The following is a 21094-nucleotide window of genomic DNA, read 5'->3' on the forward strand; positions in this document are numbered from 1 at the left end:
CTATAAAACCCTTTTAATAGTTTAATTTTAAATGAACAACACTGTTTAAATTACGTTTTTTGAAAGTAGTAAGTACTAATTAACTATCCAGTAAAAGCTTTTTATATATATATATATATATATATATATATATATATATATGTGTGTGTGTGTGTGTGTATGTATGTATTATATATATTTTAATTAATTACTAATTACCTATCTGGTATCATATATATTAGGGGTGGGCGATATAGCCTAAAAATTATATCACGATATTTCAAGAATATTTGCGATAATGATATTTATGACGATATAGAAAAAAAAGTTGACAATTTTTTTTTTTTACATTTATCTCACCTAAATGTTTGCTCACTCATTGTGTTTACAATTGGGTAATTTTGTTTTTAAGATTTTACACAACACAAGGAAGCTTGATTTCAATCTTTGAATTAAATTGAAAAAAGTAGCAAAAAATATATACAAAATAATAAAGATACAAATAAAGAGAAAAGTTTTTGGGTAGGTCTAACACTAGTATTCAGAAATGCTACAGAAACTGTATAAGGTAATCAAATGTAAAATAACACTGATAGTCCTGACTAAATTAAATGCATAGGATATTAATTCTGATTCCTTACAATGAAAGCTATCTTTTGTTGTTTTGACGACAACAATGACAGACACATATGGCTGCTGTCACTTTTAGAGCTAGTGCCCGGATCCATTACTGTTTTCATGATACTGACTGTCACACTGTCACACGCGTTTTATGCTTATTTCAGACATAACCGACTGTTTATGAATATACTAACCATGACCGGCATTTTTACACAATTTTGCGTGTCCCCCCGTGAAAAATAACTTTTGTTACTCGCGAGCTGTTTGTGAGACGGCTTTACTGTATGTATGCACGCAGAGTAAACAGAGCGCGCGAGAGTACTGAATAGTTTAAAATCGCAAGTGTTTAAACTGATAAGACTTAAAAAGAAGTGAAAATGATAAACTTTAGTTACGATGCAAGTGACCGTCATGTCCTGACTGCTAAACACGAGTATGGTATCGACGCTTGACTTGTGCAACCCATTTTGAGAGCGAGAGAGAGAAGACGCGGCACCGGTTGGTAATATTGCGTCTTGGAGAAACTCACGCGGTTGGTAGGCTAATATTGCGTCTTGGAGAAAGTTTAAAAATTATTGATTTGATCGTCATTGGAGGCTGACTTCCTGCTCTCACGCTCAGACAGGTGTTGTTGTTGTGCGTGCTAGGGAATGTAATGTGCCATACGTCATTGCGTCGCTATATCAGTGATATCGCGATATGACGCTTTTTTATCATGTAAAAATTTATACCGGTATTATCGTGGACGGTATGATATGGCACAGCCCTAATATATATATATATATATATATATATATATATATATATATATATATATATATGTAAATGTATGTATTGGGCTGTCAATTAGCTATGTAAAAATAATAACGTGTTAAAATTCAACGCATTTAATGTACCCACCAGCCTACAGAATGCAATTGGAATGACTTAGTCTAATATTTATATCATGTGATACTGCTTGACAATATTATTGAGATTTTGTTCAGTGGTGTGACAGTGCATTCCTGAAAATAAATGTTTAAAACGAAGGACATGCTTATTGATTTCAGGCGTAATCAAACTGACTTGAAGAGAACAACTACTAAAGAGCAGGAGGTTGAAGTTATGGAAGTATCTGGGATGTGTGATTGATAACAAGTTGAATTTTAATATGGAGACGATTTTTAAAAAGGGCCAGCAACGTCTGTTCTGTCTACGGAGACTGTCCGAGTTTAACGTTGATAGGTCCTTGATGACTTTGTTTTACATATCTTATATTGAGTCTGCTTAACATTCGCTATGTTATGCTGGTATGGCAGTCTTAGTGTGAAGACAAAGACTGCTTCGGTGAATTGTCTTGTGTAGCTTTTTATGTTACGTTTAATGTATTGTAAATTGTCTTTTTTGTATGATGGTCTTGCTGCAAAACCAATTGCCCTTAGGGGACATAAACAAAGGAAGAAAGAAACAAGTGCAATATCACATACGTGCTGTTTATCCCAAATAGCACGAGTGCAAATGTGATCAAAGTTAATATTGTGCTATTTTAGACAATATTGTCTGTTTTTGCTCAATTTTGCAAACGAAAATATTACCTATAAGCCACAGCAGAACTGTTGTGCGTCTCCGAGCAACACGCAGCAGTGTTTCTGAATTAATACACGTTTTGAACAAATCAATTGGGTGAACCGACGATTCAATGGCCCATTCATAAAAAGAGCCATAATAAAGCTCTAAACTAAATTCCTGAATGAATCAGCTCTTTGAACTAATCAATCGAGTGAACCAACGATTCAATGGCACATTTATAAAGAGAGCCATTCACTTCATTCCTGAATGAATCAGCTGTTTGAACGAATCGAATGAATGAATGACTTGCTCACTAAGGGGTCATCGGATGCTAAATTCACTTTTATATGGTGTTTGCATATAAATGTGTCTTTGCAGTGTGTGGACACAACCACCATACAATGAAAAAAATCCATTCACTCCTTATTTTTGTAATCCTCAAAAAGTCTAAACACTCTCAATAATCAAGCCGTTTGGATTTTCTGCTCATGCTCTGCCCACGACCACTGACGGACTGCCCCGTATTAGCATATTTCTGCCCTCAGCCATTCGACAACCCCCCTGGAAGAGAGGGGTAGGGGTGAGCAGTTGTTCATTATCATTTAAAGAGACATGCACTGAAACAGGTCACTGTAAACAAAGCTGTTTTTGAGGAGGTAAAAAGGGTGTTGTTTTACACAACCATTGAGGTATTTTAACCAAAGTATATTACAAACTTTACATGAACACCCTAAAGAATCATACCAACTTGTGGAAAATGGGCATCCGATGACCGCCACCTACTGGCAGTTTTAGTTTCTTATTCAGAGTATCATTTCATTATTTTTTTTTTTCATATTTCCATATTAATAATAATAATAAAAAAACAAAAAAACATTGAAGGTATAGTTCACCCAAAAAAGATAATTCTGTCATCATTTACTCACCTTCATGGCCTCACGGTTGTTGTAGCTTAAAAGTTTATGTGTAATAAACTATGTTGAATCAAATAAAATGTATAAAAATATATATATATTTATATTTCATTCAAAAGGAAAATTAATAATTACTCACCTGTTACTGTTGTTCAAATTTGACTGTCTTCAGTGGAACACAAAATAAGGAATTTGTGTGCACTGAAGGTTATTCAGAAAGGTTTCTGCATCAATTGATTCATTGGAAACTAAGAGTGAAAAGACTTATGAAATGCTTATGAAATAGATGTTGTTACTTCTATGAACTCTCTTATACTCTCTTAAGATAAGTATGTCAGAACTTGGTCAAATGTCAAGATTTTCAGTGAATCTACTTAAAATTTGGGTCTGTTTCTCACACAAAGTAACATACATTTCAGAAGACTCAGAATATAGCACATGGGTCATATGGACTACTTTGATGATTTTGTGTAGCTTGAAGTCCCGATTGGGGATAAAAAAAAGAAAAGAAAAAAAATCAATAAATTTTTCAAAATCCTTCTTTTTTTTGTTCCTCAGATGAAAGAATGTCATATACATATCTGGAACATCATGACAGTGAGTAAATTATTTTTGGATGAACTATCCCTTTAAGAAGACAATACGTGTACTTTAACAGTAAATAAACTATTTAATTATAAAATATTTGTGTTTTCTCCATTTGTATTTTCTTTATATGTACATATTCTAGGCAACATTTTATGTTGTTTAATAATGTATACTGTCTACATGTTGGTTTCATGTTAAAGCCAATTTTTATGAACTCATTGTCATCATGTGACCCTTTACTTTTATTACTTGCATTATTAATGAGAATATATTTTATAATACAAAGCAGATTCAAGTACTTCCTATAGGTAAATTAAATCGGTAAAAGATATACAGCATGTCATAAACTGTAAAATATACAGGCACCAAATGCAGTGAATTTCTGGCAACTACAGCTGCCAGCTTTTTTTCCCAACACAACAGAAACACACATTTTGTGGAATCTGTGAAAGAGTGTTACATGGAATGATCGACATGCACACACACATTTGCAAAGACACCCACACACTCAAACAAACACAAATGTGTTCAGACACACAGTATATGCTGTAAACACATATACACAACAAGAATTTCAAAATTTAAGCAATAAAATTATTTTATTTTTATTATATAGCAATTATGTTGACATTTTTATTCATATAATCCGGGGCATATTAAGATTTAAGATTAATAATAAGTCATTTTAAATACTATTAGAACATTCAGCATCTAGACTCAATTTTACTCAATAAATCCAGCCTCTTGTCTTTAACAGACTCACTGCATTAGCTACTCTACTGCATTCTCAGCTGGATGCATGTCGGCCAATGAAATTGCGCTAAATCACAGGGGGCTGATGGGATTTGTAGTTTATTGATTTCTAGCTAATCCTTTGCCATTCATCAAAAAGGACACAAGACGTATAATGAAATCTTAATAACCGTCAACGGGACATTATTCCTAAAACAAAAGCCTGTTATAATGAAATGATGTAAGAATCATTTGGTTCGAGAAGAGATTAAAAACATATGCAGCACAAATAACCACATCAGCAGTGTATGAATTAGTGCATGTATGCTTGAGCATATCTATGTGTGTGTCTGTGACTTGAGCTAAAACAAATGCGAAAACATACAAGACGAAATAATCAAGAGAAATTATGTTACATATTACAACCGCCCCCCCAAAAAGAGTCTGAAAAACAAGACAAAAAGGGAAAAACATGCAAGAAAAATACCTTCGTCCCTCGGCCTGTTCATCGAAGACTCATCATGTTTTTTTGTGAGTGGACCTGGGGTTAAGACAAAAAGGGGGGGGGAAGAGAAAAGACAAAATTCAAAAAGATTTTACTGCGCTTAAACAAAAAGAGCAAAAAATTCCAAAACAGCAAAACAAGAAAAATGATCATGTGTCCCAATTAAAAGAAAAATCAAAAACAGCAGCCAAAGCAAAAGAACAAAACAGACAACAAACTCATAGAAAGAGAAAGAGAAAGAGAGAGAAACTGATGGTGGTGTGACTTTCTAACATCTCTACAAGCAGTTGCAATGTTTTTGTCTCTTTTCTTCCTCAGTTTTGCCTTCCACATTCACTCATTTGCTACATACCAGGCTTTCAATGACAAATGTCCAGCCATCTTTCTTTGTGCCCAAAGAGAGAAAGTGATGAGACATGTGGAAATACTGTAGCAAAGCTGCGTTTAGTGCAATGGCCCTCAGGAGTCCTCCGTCTTAATGTCCTATGGGACTGTAACTCCCCCTCACAGGATAAGACTGCTGATCTCTCTCTTTTTCTGTCTTACAAACAAACAAACAAACCAACCTGCTGTGTAATTTTCTTAAAGGGTTAGTTCACCCAAAAATGAAACTTCTGTCAGTAATCACTCACCCTCACGTTGTTCCAACCCTGTAAGACTTTCGTTCACCTTCGGAACACAAATTAAGATATTTTTGATGAAATCTGAGAGCTGGCTCACTCCTTCATAGGCTGTGTAAAGGCCTGTTCACACCGGGACGAATTTTGCACGCGATATTCGCCGACGTTTTAACGCCTCGTGACTAAACAAAGGGCGCCAATGTGAGTGTGCACACCGACGCGAAAAACGGCACGCGTAAAAGCGTCATTTTTAAAAAAACGCCTCGGGTTCGTTTTTTTGGTTTGACGTGCCGCGTCAAAAACTATCCGACCAATGAGATTGGCGCTTTTGCTCACGTGTCTGGAGCTTCTGAAGTTACAGTAAAACACAACTTGGGGGCGCTCAAACACAAAGCGGTCTTGCCGAGCACTCATACGTAACGAAGAAGATATACGCCAAGTAGCGTCTACACTGCCGGGAAGAAATAAGACGAGGAAGATGCAAGGCAAGAATGAATGTAGAGCTGCTGGTCTCGTTGGTGTCGGAACATAAAGAACTATATGACAAACGCGACAGCGACTACAAAAATCTTGATAAAAGAGAACTGTTATGGAGTGGTATTGCACCTTGTGTACCGGAGTATTTCTGTTTTACATTAAGCGCCATCTAATGTCAGGGAATGAATTTGCATGTTCACTCGGCTTATCGTCAGCGAAAATCGCTTGGGTGTGAACACAAAAAAACGCGTTGAAAAACACTGGCGAATAACGCGCGCCGATATTCGTCCCGGTGTGTAGGGTGCTTAACACTGCAGCGCTTCTGGGTTGTACGTCAGAATGTAGGCTCACTATTGGCCGATGCTGGTCGTGTGTGTGATGCATGAAATGCTGGCCAATAGTGAGCCTACATTCTGACATACAACCCAGAAGCGCTGCACTGTTACACTACGTGAACTCATTCAGAGGTCCACACAGGAGAAAATGAATAGTTGAATAAAGTCGTTATTTTTGTGCACTAAAAGTATTCTCGTCGCTTGATAAACTTATGGTTGAGCCACTGTAGTCACTTGGACTATTTTAACGATGTCTTTACTAACTTTTCTGGGCTGGCAAGTTTCAATTACAGAGAAGCCTATGTAGAAGTGAGCCAGCTCTCAGATTTCATCAAACATATCTTAATTTGTGTTCCGAAGATGAACGAAAGTCTTATGGGGTTGGAACAACATGAGGGTGAGTAATTTCTGACAGAATTTTCATTTTTGGGTGGACTAACCCTTTAAGAAAGCATCCGCCAAGGACATTCATTTATAGCAATAAATGAACTTTTTATCTATTCAAATTTTCAAACAATATTAGCATCTGGTACAAAGTGAAATTTGAGGTCCAAATCAAATTTACTGTTGTGCATTATTTTACACTGCAGAGCAACTGGTAAAACTAGTCAATGTATGGATCACTAGTTTTACCAGTTTCTCTGTAGTGTAAAAAAAAAAGCACAACAGTAAATTTGATTTTGACTTTGACTTTGTCAAAATAAAATGTAAAATATGACAACAAACTTGACATTGTCTCTTCTCTATCCTTGTTTTTTCAGTAAAAAATTATATATAACAGTGTTGGCTCAAAATCATTTTCCGTGATTATATATATATATATATATCTCACAAACACTAATAAAAATGAAAACTTTTCTTCTCATTTTTGGTCTTATTCACCCTAATGAAACAAATCCTAGTTTCATGAGAGCATTCTCACTGGCTTCTTCAGGACTGGATCTGGTGCAGCGACACACATTAGCATCTGTCGCTAACTCAGGTTAAATGCTAAATGTTTGTGGCGACAGACATTAATGAGTATTATCAGCATGACCCCCTACCCCCTCCCTTAGTACTGGCGGTGGGCCTGTAAGAGATGAGATAGAAATCGCCTCCATTTATTTACCGTTTATCTGCTACACAGGCTCTCCACACCAGTAGACCACACATACACACACACACACAAACCCCATTTGTCATTGTTGTGCATGTACTCCTTACCCAGATTGTCCAACAAACATATATATAGCACGACTGTATTCTCATAAAACACTCCCTTCAAATGCTCACCACCTGATTTTTCTTAAAGCACACACATATTAACAATTCCATTTAAAGTGAAAGTGTCATGTTTTCAAAGAAAGTAACACTTTCTCTTATCACAAGTGCAGAGACAACTAAAAGTAAGCCATTATTAGTTTGATGTCCCATCAAAGTCTGAATACAACTCCTTCCATACTATATATGCAAAAAGCATGCATGCAAACAGCATTTCAAATGTGTAGGATGCCCGAATACACAGTATTCACAAACCCAAAGGCAAAAAATACCTGGATGGCGCATTCTTTGCGCTGAAATTCTGAAGCGTGAGGCCACAGGAGAGTCATTACATTTGTAAATAGTGAGGAACAGTGATGCAGCTAATGAAGCAGATCAAATTGCAATGCGACATGACAGTCTACTTTTCATACTATAATTCATATTGTATGCACACATACTTCACAGAATCAAATACACGGAATACTCCAGTCACAGAATCAAAACAAACAACTCACGCCAGAGAACTCTTTAGAGCCTGCTCACTCCCATGAAGCACTAGTTTCCCTACACTGTCTAACTACTTAAATATTTGTATGCATACTTTTCAATAAACATAAAATATATTGTTTATAACCAACTATAATCAACATCTTTAAATCAATCATTAAATTCACAATGCTTCATTTGATTATAGCTTCCCTCATTAATGCCGTTAAGTACTCCTGTCTGATTTTGCTCCAAATCAAAAGTTTGTATCGTAGCAGGTCGGTTTGGTTCATGGTTTATTAACTCTTATTAACAAAACTGTGCCTCTAGTGGTACCAAACAGAAATTACATTCTTCACCCTTAAGTGCCGATATACTTCAAGCGAAATCGAAAAACAAACTGATGTGACGTCATTTCGAAACAACTTGCTAAACACCTTCATACTACCATTGGTCTGTGGCGATTAAGTAATAGGTAGATGTGTGCGGAGGCTCCGCCTTCTTTCGGGTGAAAATCTTTTTTGGTCAGACATCTGTGAGTGAAAACATGAACACACTGGAGAGCTGCTTTACAGTAGAAAATGAAGTTATACTTATGAAATGAGATACTGTTTTTCATGTTTAATACCGTAAAGCTGCTTGATTTTAAGCCATCTATTATATAAAGTGATATATAAAATAATGTGCCGTGACTTTACTGGAGTTCCGTAGGGCTCGTGCAAACATTTCCACGATGTTATGATCGGATGCTTTCTTATGCTTTATTAAAATTCTTGCTATTTTCTCAATTGTGTTTGTTTTGTTATTGAGAGTAAAGCGTGCAGCACATATTTACATATTTATCTAAACGCCGGTCTCAGCAGTGTGGACAGGTTCAGAATGCTCGCTAACAGTATATCGCTGCTTGTGTATTTCGAACTTCGTTTAACCCCTAAACGAAGAACGAAAAGAACTTGGTCATGCGTTTATTGGGCCCTTTAAGCATGCAAGCTAAAATGAATGACACATATGCTTATTGCTCATGTTGTCGAGTGTGTGCGCCTTCTTGCATGTTCATCTGAGCTGAATCTCCAGCTGAATTGCACTTAAGCTTCGAGACTCGATCAATGCTGACGTGATTTTCAGTTCAATTCTCCATCTCAGGCCAGTTCTTCCAGTAAAGGCTGGAGAGCAGGAGACAGGTTGATGGGAGTATGGAGCGAGAGTGTGTGTGTGATTAAGTCTCAGCAACGTCAGCACTTTATCGACGCTTAAAGCATTTGGAGATCAAGCTTTCACTATTTTACTGGTTACTGCTTCCGTCTATATGGTCTACAGCCTCCATTAGGGCTCAGGCTTTTCCCAGAAACCTAATCCTTCTGGCCTTTGAAGACGATGCAACAGCTTTAAAACGAAGGCCCAGAATTCACCTCTAAGTGCAAGAGAAGACATGGGATATGCCGTCGGCGTGGAAGAAAAACGGAAAGCATGATAATGAAGACTTAAAATGGAGGAAAGATCATTTACGTGGGATGAGTCCTGGGTGGTGCGTGGGCTGGTGAGCGCCTGGTGCGGTGACAGTCGGAAAGAGAAAACTAGGCTCCGTGAACGTGGCGTTACTCCCAGTCTGAGAGATGGCAACGGGTTTCGAGTGTGCATGTTGAGCCGCCGAACAGTTTGTGCAGTAAACACTTTCTTTCTGAGAAAGTTTATATGTGAGCGAGTGTGTATTTGGGACTTTTTGACAGTAGTGTGTGACAGGAAACCCGGCAGTACGCCATCCCAGTGTAACCAGCAGGTTTGTCCTCCCTGACAGGCTTGCCGTGTAGAAATGTCTTCAGTATATTTTCTGTCTCTCTTTTTGCTTTTTTATCTCTCTGTCTCCCTCTCACTGTCTGCAAGGGGAGCAGACCTAGAAAAAACAATACATGAAAGCAATCTGCCTTGAAGGGCTGATGTCATGTGCTCAATATATATCTCCCCTCCATTAAAGACTCTAGATGAGCCATTAAACAATAGCTACAGCAGTTTCTTTCATTCTGTTTTGTATTAACTCTAACGCTGTGTCCTAACCAGACATGACATGTCCAGTTTTCACCGACTATCTTGTCTGTCCACTCTGAAAGCAAAAATACTGCACAATCTCGGCCAATCAGAGAATATTTTATGTTTAAAATGCAGCTATGTGGAGTGAAATTTGACTAATGAGATTTTGATGTGGGCAGGGCTAACTAGCACAACACTACAGAATTAGAAACCAAATGACAAATTAAATGTCTTGTTTTCTTTTCTTGTCAGGTGCTGGGTGATTGAGTTGACCAATGAAATCATTGTGGATGGGGTTTGCATTTAACTTGTTTGGGGAAAATAAAATCACACCATACTAATCCCAGCCAATCAGAACAAAATTGATGTTTAATATATGGAGTGGAAATTTGAAGGACAGGTCTGTGGTTAACTAGTCTGGTTGACACCAGACCCTTCTCAGTTGTAACTGAGAGTGGGTCTGGGGAAGGTTCATTCACAGCCCATTTCCAAAGGGGCGTCACCATGGACGTCGCTCAAATGCCTCTGGGCGCAATTGGATAGACCTAAAACCAATCAGAGCGATCGTCATCGTGTAAAGCCCGCCTCAACGTTTGTGATTGGTGCCTCGATTTGGAAAAATTTTAAATGGGCCAGACGGACTTGCAGAGCAAATCTCAAATTTGCCGGAAGTTCATCAGGGTTTTCCCAGGATACTGGTTAACACAAACTCAAGACATTTTACGCTTTATTCTGCATCTCATTATAAACTCAATTCACTATTCAAACTAAAATTATCCAACTTTTTAAAGATTGAAAGAGCTGTTGGAAGCTTAGCGAAGGTGACATTAAAGTCATGCGAATGAGGTGTAGTTTGTTTATAGCCTAACTTTAGCTTTTTACTTCTGGCTATTGTATTTTCGATATTCAGTTGTGTCGATATGTGAAGATTATCTTGATGTGATGATAATATGTGTAAGAATCATAAACTTTTGTTGGTTACAGAGCTTATTTGCTGCAATAATCCAAAAGCCAATGGAAAAAATACATGAAGCAGTCAGTCAAGTTTACATTATTTAGTAAACTGATGTCCACTTTAATAAAAACATATACAACAAACACGATTAATGTAACCATTTTAAAGAAAAAGGGATGTTTTGTTATAGCTTTTGGAGCAAGGGCGCCGCCATCTTGCAATACCACAGCGCATGACGTCACGGGGTTGGTTGTCTTGCCTGAGGTACATAGATATTTAGTAGATGACTGACAGGGAAAGTTAAAGACATTTAAAGATGGAAACTGGAAAGCCACATCATAAGTCAAAAGGAGGGGCACTACTGTATTGCTCCTGGTTGTAGAAATGATTTTTACAGCGTTAAAGCAAAGGGCAAAAGAGAACTAAAACAGAGAACGTAATGTTACTGCTTCACTGGCTAGTGGCACTGAAAAGGAAGAACCCTTCAATGGGCGCTGATGTCAGAGTATGCAGTGAACATTTATTTGGAGGAAGATTACATTGAGGAAAATACCTTTGATTCGGGCAATTTAGTCATTCGCCGCACCAACAAACTTAAACCTGAAGTTGCTCCATGTGTTTTTAATTTCTCTGGCCATAACGCTCTACCGACCGCCCAGCACTTGCAAGTTTTCGCGCTGCGTTCACGAATCACCCCTTATCACACTATTGTTTTCCTCCAGCGAAAACAGAACATGAAAACACTCTATAGTTATTTACATACAGTATGTGATTGGCAAACAATTTGTGAAAAGTTGTTTTAATTCATTAAAAAAATTTTTACAGTGCAGAAAACAGCACTCCGTCAATGCACTGATTTAAACTGTTTATCAGAGTGAATGAAAGAAAGAAACATCATGTTATTATTTCGTTCTACTAAATAATGACCTTGCAGCTGATTGTGACATTTATAGCCTTACAGTAAAAGGATTTGTGGTTTTTGATGTCACTTTGAATTATAAAAGTGGCAAATTGACGGCACCTTGCCGTAACGGCTCAAATGCGTAATCAATGACTTATTACGGGCTCAACAGTCCTTTCAAGTTTGTTTTTCTCCATTTGAAAGCAATAATGTGTTCAAACAGCAAAGAAATGCTTATATTAACCTGGGCGTACACGGTGCAATTTTTTTTTCACTCAGAGAAACGACCTATATCTATTTAACTCAGGCAAGACATTGAAGACAACCAACCACATGACATCACGCGCTGTGGTATTGCACAATACCTCTGTGGTAAGATGGCGGCGCCCTTGCTCCAAAAGCTATAACAATACTCCACCGTTTTTTGAAATAGGGCTTATTCACCTTCTTTCCTACATTTAGATAGGTGGGCAAATGCATTTTTGTCTCAGTGCATGGATTGTTTTAGTTTGACAGGGTCGGCGCGAGCTTAGCTTAGCTTAATGAATGGAATCCTTTGTTGCCAGCTAGCATGTCCTGAGTAAAAGTGACAAAAAAAAACAAAAAAAAAACCCCACCTAATTACTTCTTGTGTCCTGCGTATTTACAACGAGTACAAACAGCAATGCAGATTAACACTAGGCGATTTCCTAGGCAGATATTGACTTGGGACTATATTAGGGTGAAGCACAGGCGAAGCACTGCTACTTGGGCGCAGAGATATCACGCAACACATGAAATCCCACAAAAATCGAGTACTGCAGGATGGATCAACGCCGTGAAATCCTCGGTAGCTGTGACACAACTGCGGGCACGCTCATCTTGATCTGACGCGTTGAACCTGGTCATCAATGGCAGTAACTTGTCCCACTCGCCACAGCACAGACACTCTATTTCAGTCGGCATAGATTGGCATATTCCCCCACATTCACAACACCAGTTCGTGTTGGCTCTCAACCTCACGTCCTCAGGCTGTTGAGCGATCGCAACCTCCTCCTCCTGTCGTTCTATTTCCAAAGCACGCAGCTCATCTTCTGAAAACTCTGGTTCATAGAGGTATGGTTCTGGATCTTGACTGTCTGAGAAGCCACCCTCTTCGTCTCTCACAAAATCAGCCATGTTCATCGCCATTCATGTACTGTAGGAAAAATAGCCAGCTACTATTCACGCCGGTATGTTGACGGAAGTCGTGGGATTTCATGTGTTGCGTGATATCTCTGCGCCCAAGTAGCAGTGCTTTGCCTGTGCTTCACCCTAATATAGTCCCAAGTCAATATCTGCCTAGGAAATCGCCTAGTGTTAATCTGCATCGCTATTTGTACTCGTTGTGAATACGCAGGCCACAAGAAGTAATTAGGTGGGTTTTTTTATTTATTTTTTATCACTTTTACTCAGGACATGCTAGCTGGCAACAAAGGATTCCATTCATTAAGCTAAGCTAAGCTCGCGCCGACCCTGTCAAACTAAAACAATGCATGCACTGAGACAAAAATGCATTTGCCCACCTATCTAAATGTAGGAAAGAAGGTGAATAAGCCCTATTTCAAAAAACGGTGGAGTGTTCCATTAAGACACAGTCTTAACATAAGGGCTATGTTTATGCAACCGGCCCAATGAATGACTTTAAGCCAAGGGCTAAGTGATTGGCTCAAAAACAATTATGTGCACAACTGTGCAATCCATGAGCAGCGATGACATGTCAAATCACAAACACGTATGGTCACTGATCAAAAATACAGTAAACATTAATATTGTGAAATATTATAACAATTAAACAAAAACAGTTTTTTATTTTAATATATTTCAAAATGTAATTTATTCCTGTGATGGCACTTCCATTTCTCCAGTCTTCAGTGTCACATGATCCTGATATGGTGCTGAAGTAACATTTCTTCTTATTATGTTGAAAACAGTTATGCTTTTTATGCTTTATTTTTCAGGATTCTTTATTAGAGTTCAAAAGAACAGCAAATAGAAATATTTTGTAACATTATAAATGTTTTTACTGACACTTGCTAACAAATAGCTTTCTCCAGGTATTATGATAGAGACCATGGACACAAACAAGACCATGTGAGCATGGACAATAATATTAGCCATTATATAATAGCCCACTTTTCAACATCAAATCAAATTCTAATGGATACAATCATGCCCTACCTTACATCAACATTCCAGCTAAATATTCTATTTCACTCAAAAATGTCACATTACGGAAGCTAAATGGGTTGCGAAAACCATTTCATGTTGTTTTTAAAAGTCACCCAGTAAGGAGGTGAGCGCAGCCTCAAGTGACATGATGTAATGGCCAGTTTTTCAGTGAAATTTCGGGAGAGGGACGAATCACCGTTGTAATCGTCTCCAAGAGCTCTGTGAAAATGAGGTCATCGGGCACGCGTGTGCGTACGAGTGTGCGGAGCTGTGTTTCTTTGCTGTTGGCGCCTTTGGGCAAGTGAGAAGAAGACCGTCCATGTCTCCATGACATAAACCTTCAGTTATTGCTAGCAATCTCCCAGCTGCTCCCACTCAAACAAGTGTCATCCTTCTCTTCCTCTCTCTCTCTCTCCTGTCGCGCTCTATCTATCTCTTGTTCGCTCTTTCGCTCGCTGGTGTGCTGTCTGCGTCTGCTGCATCATGCTGTGCACTGAAATATAGCTTTTAATAAAGCGTATGGATGGTAATCGCTCGTCGAACCGGTAATAAAAATGGAGGATTCTGGGTGTTTGGTGGAGGCAGAACTGTGGCTGAGGCTAACACAGTCAGCTAGATGAGAATACAGCTGTCTTCCCACACAGAGCACAGCTGGAGTTAAAAGACGTGTGCGCGTTTATGTAGAGCTGTTGGCTCTAATAGACCTTTCACAGTAAAAGAGGGTCTGCCATGTTGTTAGTGGCGCGTGCTACGGCAAACATCACTACTACTTTTGCTCAGACCTAGGGCTGAATTCAAAACAAACCGTAAGTGCTGAACTTGGGTATGATGTTAGGTATGAATTATGCTGCAGACATAAGTGATACCTCATATCGTATGGTTTAATGAGATTCTATAACAATATTAAGTTATCAGACATTTTTGCCCAGCACAAAATGAAACAGGTTGAAGGAGAGAACCAAGCCATATCCAGAGGCAAGAATATCATAGGGGTGAAATCTGACAAGAACATGTCCAGGTCATTATAATGAAAGTGGGAGGAAGTTGAAGGTTGCTCATTGATACCAAGTTTAGGCATGAAACTCTAGATGGCACAGGCTGATAGGTCCTTAACTCAATTTGGCAGAGATCACATCGTCATCTAGCGCAGCTGATTGGTTGCTGTTGCATCAGTGGCCAATGAGCAAATTTAAATACAGTTAGTGTTGCTGTTAGCAGTCTGCAGTGCATATTCGTGAAAACAGCTCCCTTGCTCTTGTGATGCTGCTTAATTAAATATTATAATATAAAATAATGATCTCATACAAGTACTTTTTTGCAATCATATCTTGTATTTTGTGTCCATTTGTATTAATTTGTGACATTTTTTACATAATGCCCCATTCATTTTTACTCAAAACGTAAACAAATAAATCAGACAACGCACAGGCAATTTGGTGATATCCCCGCAGTTGTGGTCTTGAAATAAAATCCTGAGTCCTTTTAGTCCGAGACAAGATTGAGTACAAATGCGGTCGATACAGAGACCTTCAAATGAGACAGGCCTTGAGTACTACCAGAAAAAATAAATGTATTCATTTTGTATTATATAGTTTTGCTGTTTTAATTACAAATCATTGTGATACAGTAATTTGTATTGTATTTGTATTATATTATTGTATCAAAATAAAAATAAAAATCACCCTTAAATATAATGAGAAATACAAAAACCAAAGTAAAACATCTGTTGCATTATTATAATGACAATTTGGGCAATTATTAATTTTCTGCAATGCAATGCTGCAATGCTTACAAAAAAATAAAATAATAAAAACAATTCTAATGGTCCTAAATCGATTTGGTTTACTTTTAAAAATTTAACAATTTAAAACCAACACCTCAGAAACGAGCCACAAAAGTGGAAACAAAAATACGTTCAGCACAGATTTTGATACACATTTGTGCTGTTACCAGATCCTAGTTACAAGTTACAAGTCCTTTTGGCCCTGTTTACACCTGGTATTAAGATCTGTTTTGGTCGATCGGATCACAAATGGACGATGATAAATACAGGTGTAAACAGGGTCTAAAGCGTTTTGAGCTTGTCCACTTTCGATCACTTCCGGAGGTAGTCGAAAATGCATACCGGGATGCTTTCATTTTGTAAACGCTCATGTGGTCGAATGCGTTTGGACAGCCACAAAAGACAGCCTGCTCTCCGCCTACTGACCTAATGCGTAAACATTATGGGAAGCACTCTAGCCAGATGGGAAAGGTGTCCTATTATGCTTTTTTCACTTTTTCAACTTTAGTGAGTGTGTAATGTTGATATTTGAGCATAAAAAAGATCTGCAAGGTTACAAAGCTCAAAGTCCACTCCAAAGGGAGACATTTTATTTAACAGAATCCACATTCAGGAACTTCAACAAACAGCTCGTTTGGACTACAACGCGATTTTTCCGGGCTTTATGAAGTCATAATGTTCCTCATTTAAATAATCTCCACCCATGGAATAAGCAAAAATGCGGACGAGGCCTGGATGAGCTGCTGCTATATCAAAGACACGCTGTTTTTTCCACAACTCATTTGTTTGACCTTCCTGTTAAAATGTATTTGAAACACTGTTCCTGAACATTATAATCCCGATGTTTATCTGTGCGTTGCACATTTTACGAAGAACAGGGTCCAGAACCGCGATGCATAAGCTTCTCCCTCCTGAAATGGAGCAGTTTCCACTTTGTCGGGACAATCTGTTGTTGGACCACAACTTGTAAGTATATCTTATTATTTGTAGTTGCGTTTTCTATTAACAGTTCTAATTATAAGTTTTATGTTGTTGCTACACTGGCCTGTTAGCCAACATTAGTGTTGATATACTGTAGTGTTTACTGTAGCTTTTGTAAATTCTTGCTTTTGTAAGGCTTCGGAAAATTAGCCATGTTTTTGTGATCGATTACTGTTTGTATAACCATCGTTTTCCTACAAATATCATGATTAAATGGGGGATAACATTGTATCTATAATGTATAAGAAAAACATACCACTCTGAAATGTCCTGTGAAATCCGTGCTTGCAAAGTCCGTGCATGAAATCCGTTCTGGATGATCCTCTTGTTAGTGTTTTGAAATTGCAGCCATCCTTAATATTTACACTAAAGAAGAACACAGTTATGGAGGGGCGGGACATTTCCCGAACACACGCTAAAGCGCTGCCAATCACAACACACTGGGCCAGCTAACTAATCACAGAATATTTTGCATTTCGGAAGGAGGGGCTTCATCGAAAACGACGAGTTCGGGATAGCTGTAATAATGTAAAAAATGTGAAAAATAAAGCATTTTTTGAACAGTTAAGCATGAAAGCATATTCTAGAACGCCCCAAAAACAAAATCAAGACTTCGTAAAAGGGCATAATAGGACCCCTTTAAACTTTGTCGGCTGAAGACCCAAGTTTGTTTTTTTGAAGATGAAAAATGTAACAAGCACGATATTCTCTCACCACTGATTTCTAACACACACAGTCACAGCATGGTCTCGCGGCAGAAACGAAAGCTGCTGCTCTCCGTACGTTTATCCGTCGTTTCAAGACGTGTTCGTATGTAAATTACGCAAGCTTATTTTGTCCATTAGATTGAAAGATCTGAAAAAAAACATACTTTTACCCGCCAATAGACCCCTACCGTTGAAGAAATCAGGACAGAAGTGGTAGAAAGTGGTCAGGGCCTTGGTGAATCAGGCGGTGAAATAACACAAACAGAGCATAAGTGCTGCATAAGAAATAAGTGCCGGTATCAGTGGACACAATTAATTCTTACTGAATTGCCCCTAGTTGTTTAGAGTGATTCGATAGGGAAAACAACATGACAAATTTTCCTATGCAGCTGAACTGTACTGTACTTAGGGGGAAAAGAAAAATACGGGAGAGAAAGAGAGAGGGAGACAGTATAATGGGAGATTTGCCCGCAGGAGATTGTCATGATCCACAGCATTGGTTACAACCCTTGTCCCAGTAAGAAATGACTGTTTACACTATGTGTGTGTGCATGTCACCCTAAATGATATGATTGCGGCAAAGTGGCTTTAGGCACGTGTATGCCTGTGAATGGATTTACATAGGTGTTTGTGCTGTGATGCAGATGTTTATATCAGGTATTCCAGCTGTCGTGCACTGTGGGGAGGTGGACAGTGTCACAGCTCTTAAACCACCACACACAACATGGTTGCGGCCAAACAAATCAATATAACTGATATCTGATCTGCCCTGGGCTTGGGTTCAAAAGATTCCACTGACTAGACAAATACAAACACATCTGATCCTGTCACATTGTATGAATACACACACATACACTCAGAAGTGTTCTAGATTCAGATGTGTTTTTGGCTGTGTTTTCTGCTTTTCTGAACAGCTGGATGGTTGTGAAACTGTTTGTTGGTGAACAGCATGAGTTCAGAGTTCATTGCGAATGTGAAGCAGGCCGATCCACAGCTATCATAACATGCAAATTCAAACATTCACATTTAACACAAAAGATTTTTGCTCTTTTTTTAACGGAGCTCTCAGTTACACATTCATTTTGTTTCAGATGTTTCTCCTAAAATTCCTTTGGAGGAAAAGTCCCTGTAAGGCAAAGTCAGTTCACTTGGCGGCCATCTTGATAACAGCCCCAGGCAGCTATTTTCTAGTAGTTGTACAATATGGAAAGATCGAAATCTCCAAAAAAAGTTGTCAAGATTATGTTTCAATAATCAACAATAAAATCTGACTACAATGCCTATTATCTTAAATCAGACTAAAAAACTGTATGTCGTCAGCTAATGGATTCCAGAGTAAACTGACCAAAAAGCGATTAGGCCTATCTCATTTATATAAAAGGCAGGACTTCAATTCCTACAACCACCATAATGAAAGTTAATACTTTCATTCGTTTCTGAACAAGAACAAATCTTGTACTTAAAGGGATAGTTCACCCAAAAATGAAAATTCTGTCATCATTTACTCTCCCTCAAGTTGTTCCAAACCTGTATGACTTCCTTTCTTCTGCTAAACACAAAAGAAGATATTTTAAAGAAGGTTGGTAATTAAACAGTTGCTGGTCCCCATTGACATCCATAGTATTTTTTTTTCCTACTATGGAAGTCAATGGGGTCCATCAGTCGTTTGGTTACCGACTTTCTTCAAAATATCTTCTTTTGTGTTCAGCAGAAGAAAGAAAGTCATACAGGTTTGGAACAACTTGAGGGAGAGTAAATGATGACAGAATTTTCATTTTTGGGTGAACTATCCCTTTAATAATGTCACTGGGAGAAATAAAAATAGAGCAAATGAGACAATGTACAGTAATGGCATAAAACTAAAATTGATGTGAATGGAATATGTTAATTTTAGCTTCATGTCTTTACTGTACAACAGCTTGATTTTGGAATAATTATACGAGAAAGTTTAAGTTAGCATTAAAATAGACATGAAACGGAAGTTGCGTTAGTCTTTTCTTCCCTATTGTGACATATATCTGAGTGAAATGGCTTCTCGAAACAAGAAAAAAAAAGTAGGGCGATACTTGATTTTGTCCATGGGGAATTGATTGGACGGTTGTGGTTTGCTATTGCTGTGATGTCATGTGAGTGACAGGTTGTCCCGCCCTCATGCCAGTAAACACGTCAGCAGAGAAGAGAAGAGAAGAGAAGAGATGTCGCTGCAAGAGGGAGGGGAAGTTATGTGATTAAAGATTATGAGGGAACATGAATTAAAAAATAAATAATGATGTGCACGGAAAAATGGTAATAAATACTGCAATATTAATATTCCAAATTGCAGACTAAGAACTGTCAATTTTGATTTCATGTCGACTTTAAAATGGTTTCAATAGTCAAATTACTATTTGACTTGCAATCATTTTTGATTGAAGACTTTGGTGCAGGGTCCAAAAAAGTTGTCAACGGTGGGTGAATTAAGAAAATTTATAATAAATTTTTTTGTAAAAAATTAAGAAAATAGCCTAAATATTATACATAAATGTGGCGAGCACTCCGGTGGAGTGACTGATGATGAGCGACAACTGCGCATCGCACGGTCTCGTATCTCTCACGGAGGAGCGGAAGCATAAAAGGAGGAGCGACAACAGTGAAGATCGAGAGAGGACCAGGCCTGGACTATTTTATTTGATGTTTTGTTTGGCGGCAGTCGACCGTGGGGGGCTGCTGTCTTTACTTTCATTTTGTATTAATTTATTAAAGTCTTAAAATGTTCGCTGGTTCCCGCCTCCTTCCCATAACATCTAGGCCTAACTGTATTACAATAAATATCAACCATAAGAATGTATGACACTGACAAAACAAACTAATTTTTTTTTTATTTTTAACTGAATATATAACTGTGCACATAATTTTACTTAGTATTTTTTTCTCATTTAAAAGTTGGAGTTAAAGAGATCTAATTTGCAGTTTTTCCATCTTTCCTAAATTGTTTTCAAATTGAAACCTGATCAAGTCTTTAACTGATATAACAGACATCTTGTCATTTCAGAAACGTTGTCTATGAAATTGGTGTGAGATTCCGCCAATTTCCTCTCTTTTATCGGGCTATAGTTTGAAGGCATTTTGTACATTCTGGGCACGTTTTTTCAAAAACCCTGCATTAGAATGGTGATGAGGGGTGTGAGGAGCATGTCCAGTGCGTGTATGAATGTGTGTCACGGCCGGGTCATCAATCACCGGCATCATTGATTGAATATTGATCAGCGCAGGCCATAATTCAGCATCTCTATCACACGCAGCCACACCATCAGACCAACAGCAGCAGAAACCTCTCCTTTCAAATAAACAATAGAGCAAATCTTAATATTTCTGCCAATTAGAAGAGAATAAGACGACAATAGGCATCTTATGTACACACACTCTCCCTTACTGCCTCTCCATTTTTTTCTCCATCTCTCTTTCCCCCTGCAGAAGAATACTGATCCAATTTTCACCTGATCAAGAGCTGCTAGGATGGCAGAAA

At 38.1% G+C, this 21094-nt stretch overlaps 1 protein-coding gene across 2 annotated transcripts in view; it reads right to left on the reverse strand.

The window, feature by feature from the left end:
* nlgn2b (neuroligin 2b) overlaps nucleotides 1-21094 on the reverse strand; it is a 77783-nt gene that overhangs the window by 24037 nt on the left and 32652 nt on the right. For both annotated transcript variants that reach the window (XM_079860992.1, XM_079860993.1), the window contains exon 3: nucleotides 4870-4923. In XM_079860992.1, coding sequence (XP_079717118.1) covers nucleotides 4870-4923 — 54 coding nt within the window. The remainder of the gene's footprint in view (nucleotides 1-4869; nucleotides 4924-21094) is intronic.

Source organism: Squalius cephalus (genome assembly GCF_949319135.1).
Source record: "Squalius cephalus genome assembly, chromosome: 24".
NCBI classification, from domain to species: domain Eukaryota; kingdom Metazoa; phylum Chordata; class Actinopteri; order Cypriniformes; family Leuciscidae; genus Squalius; species Squalius cephalus.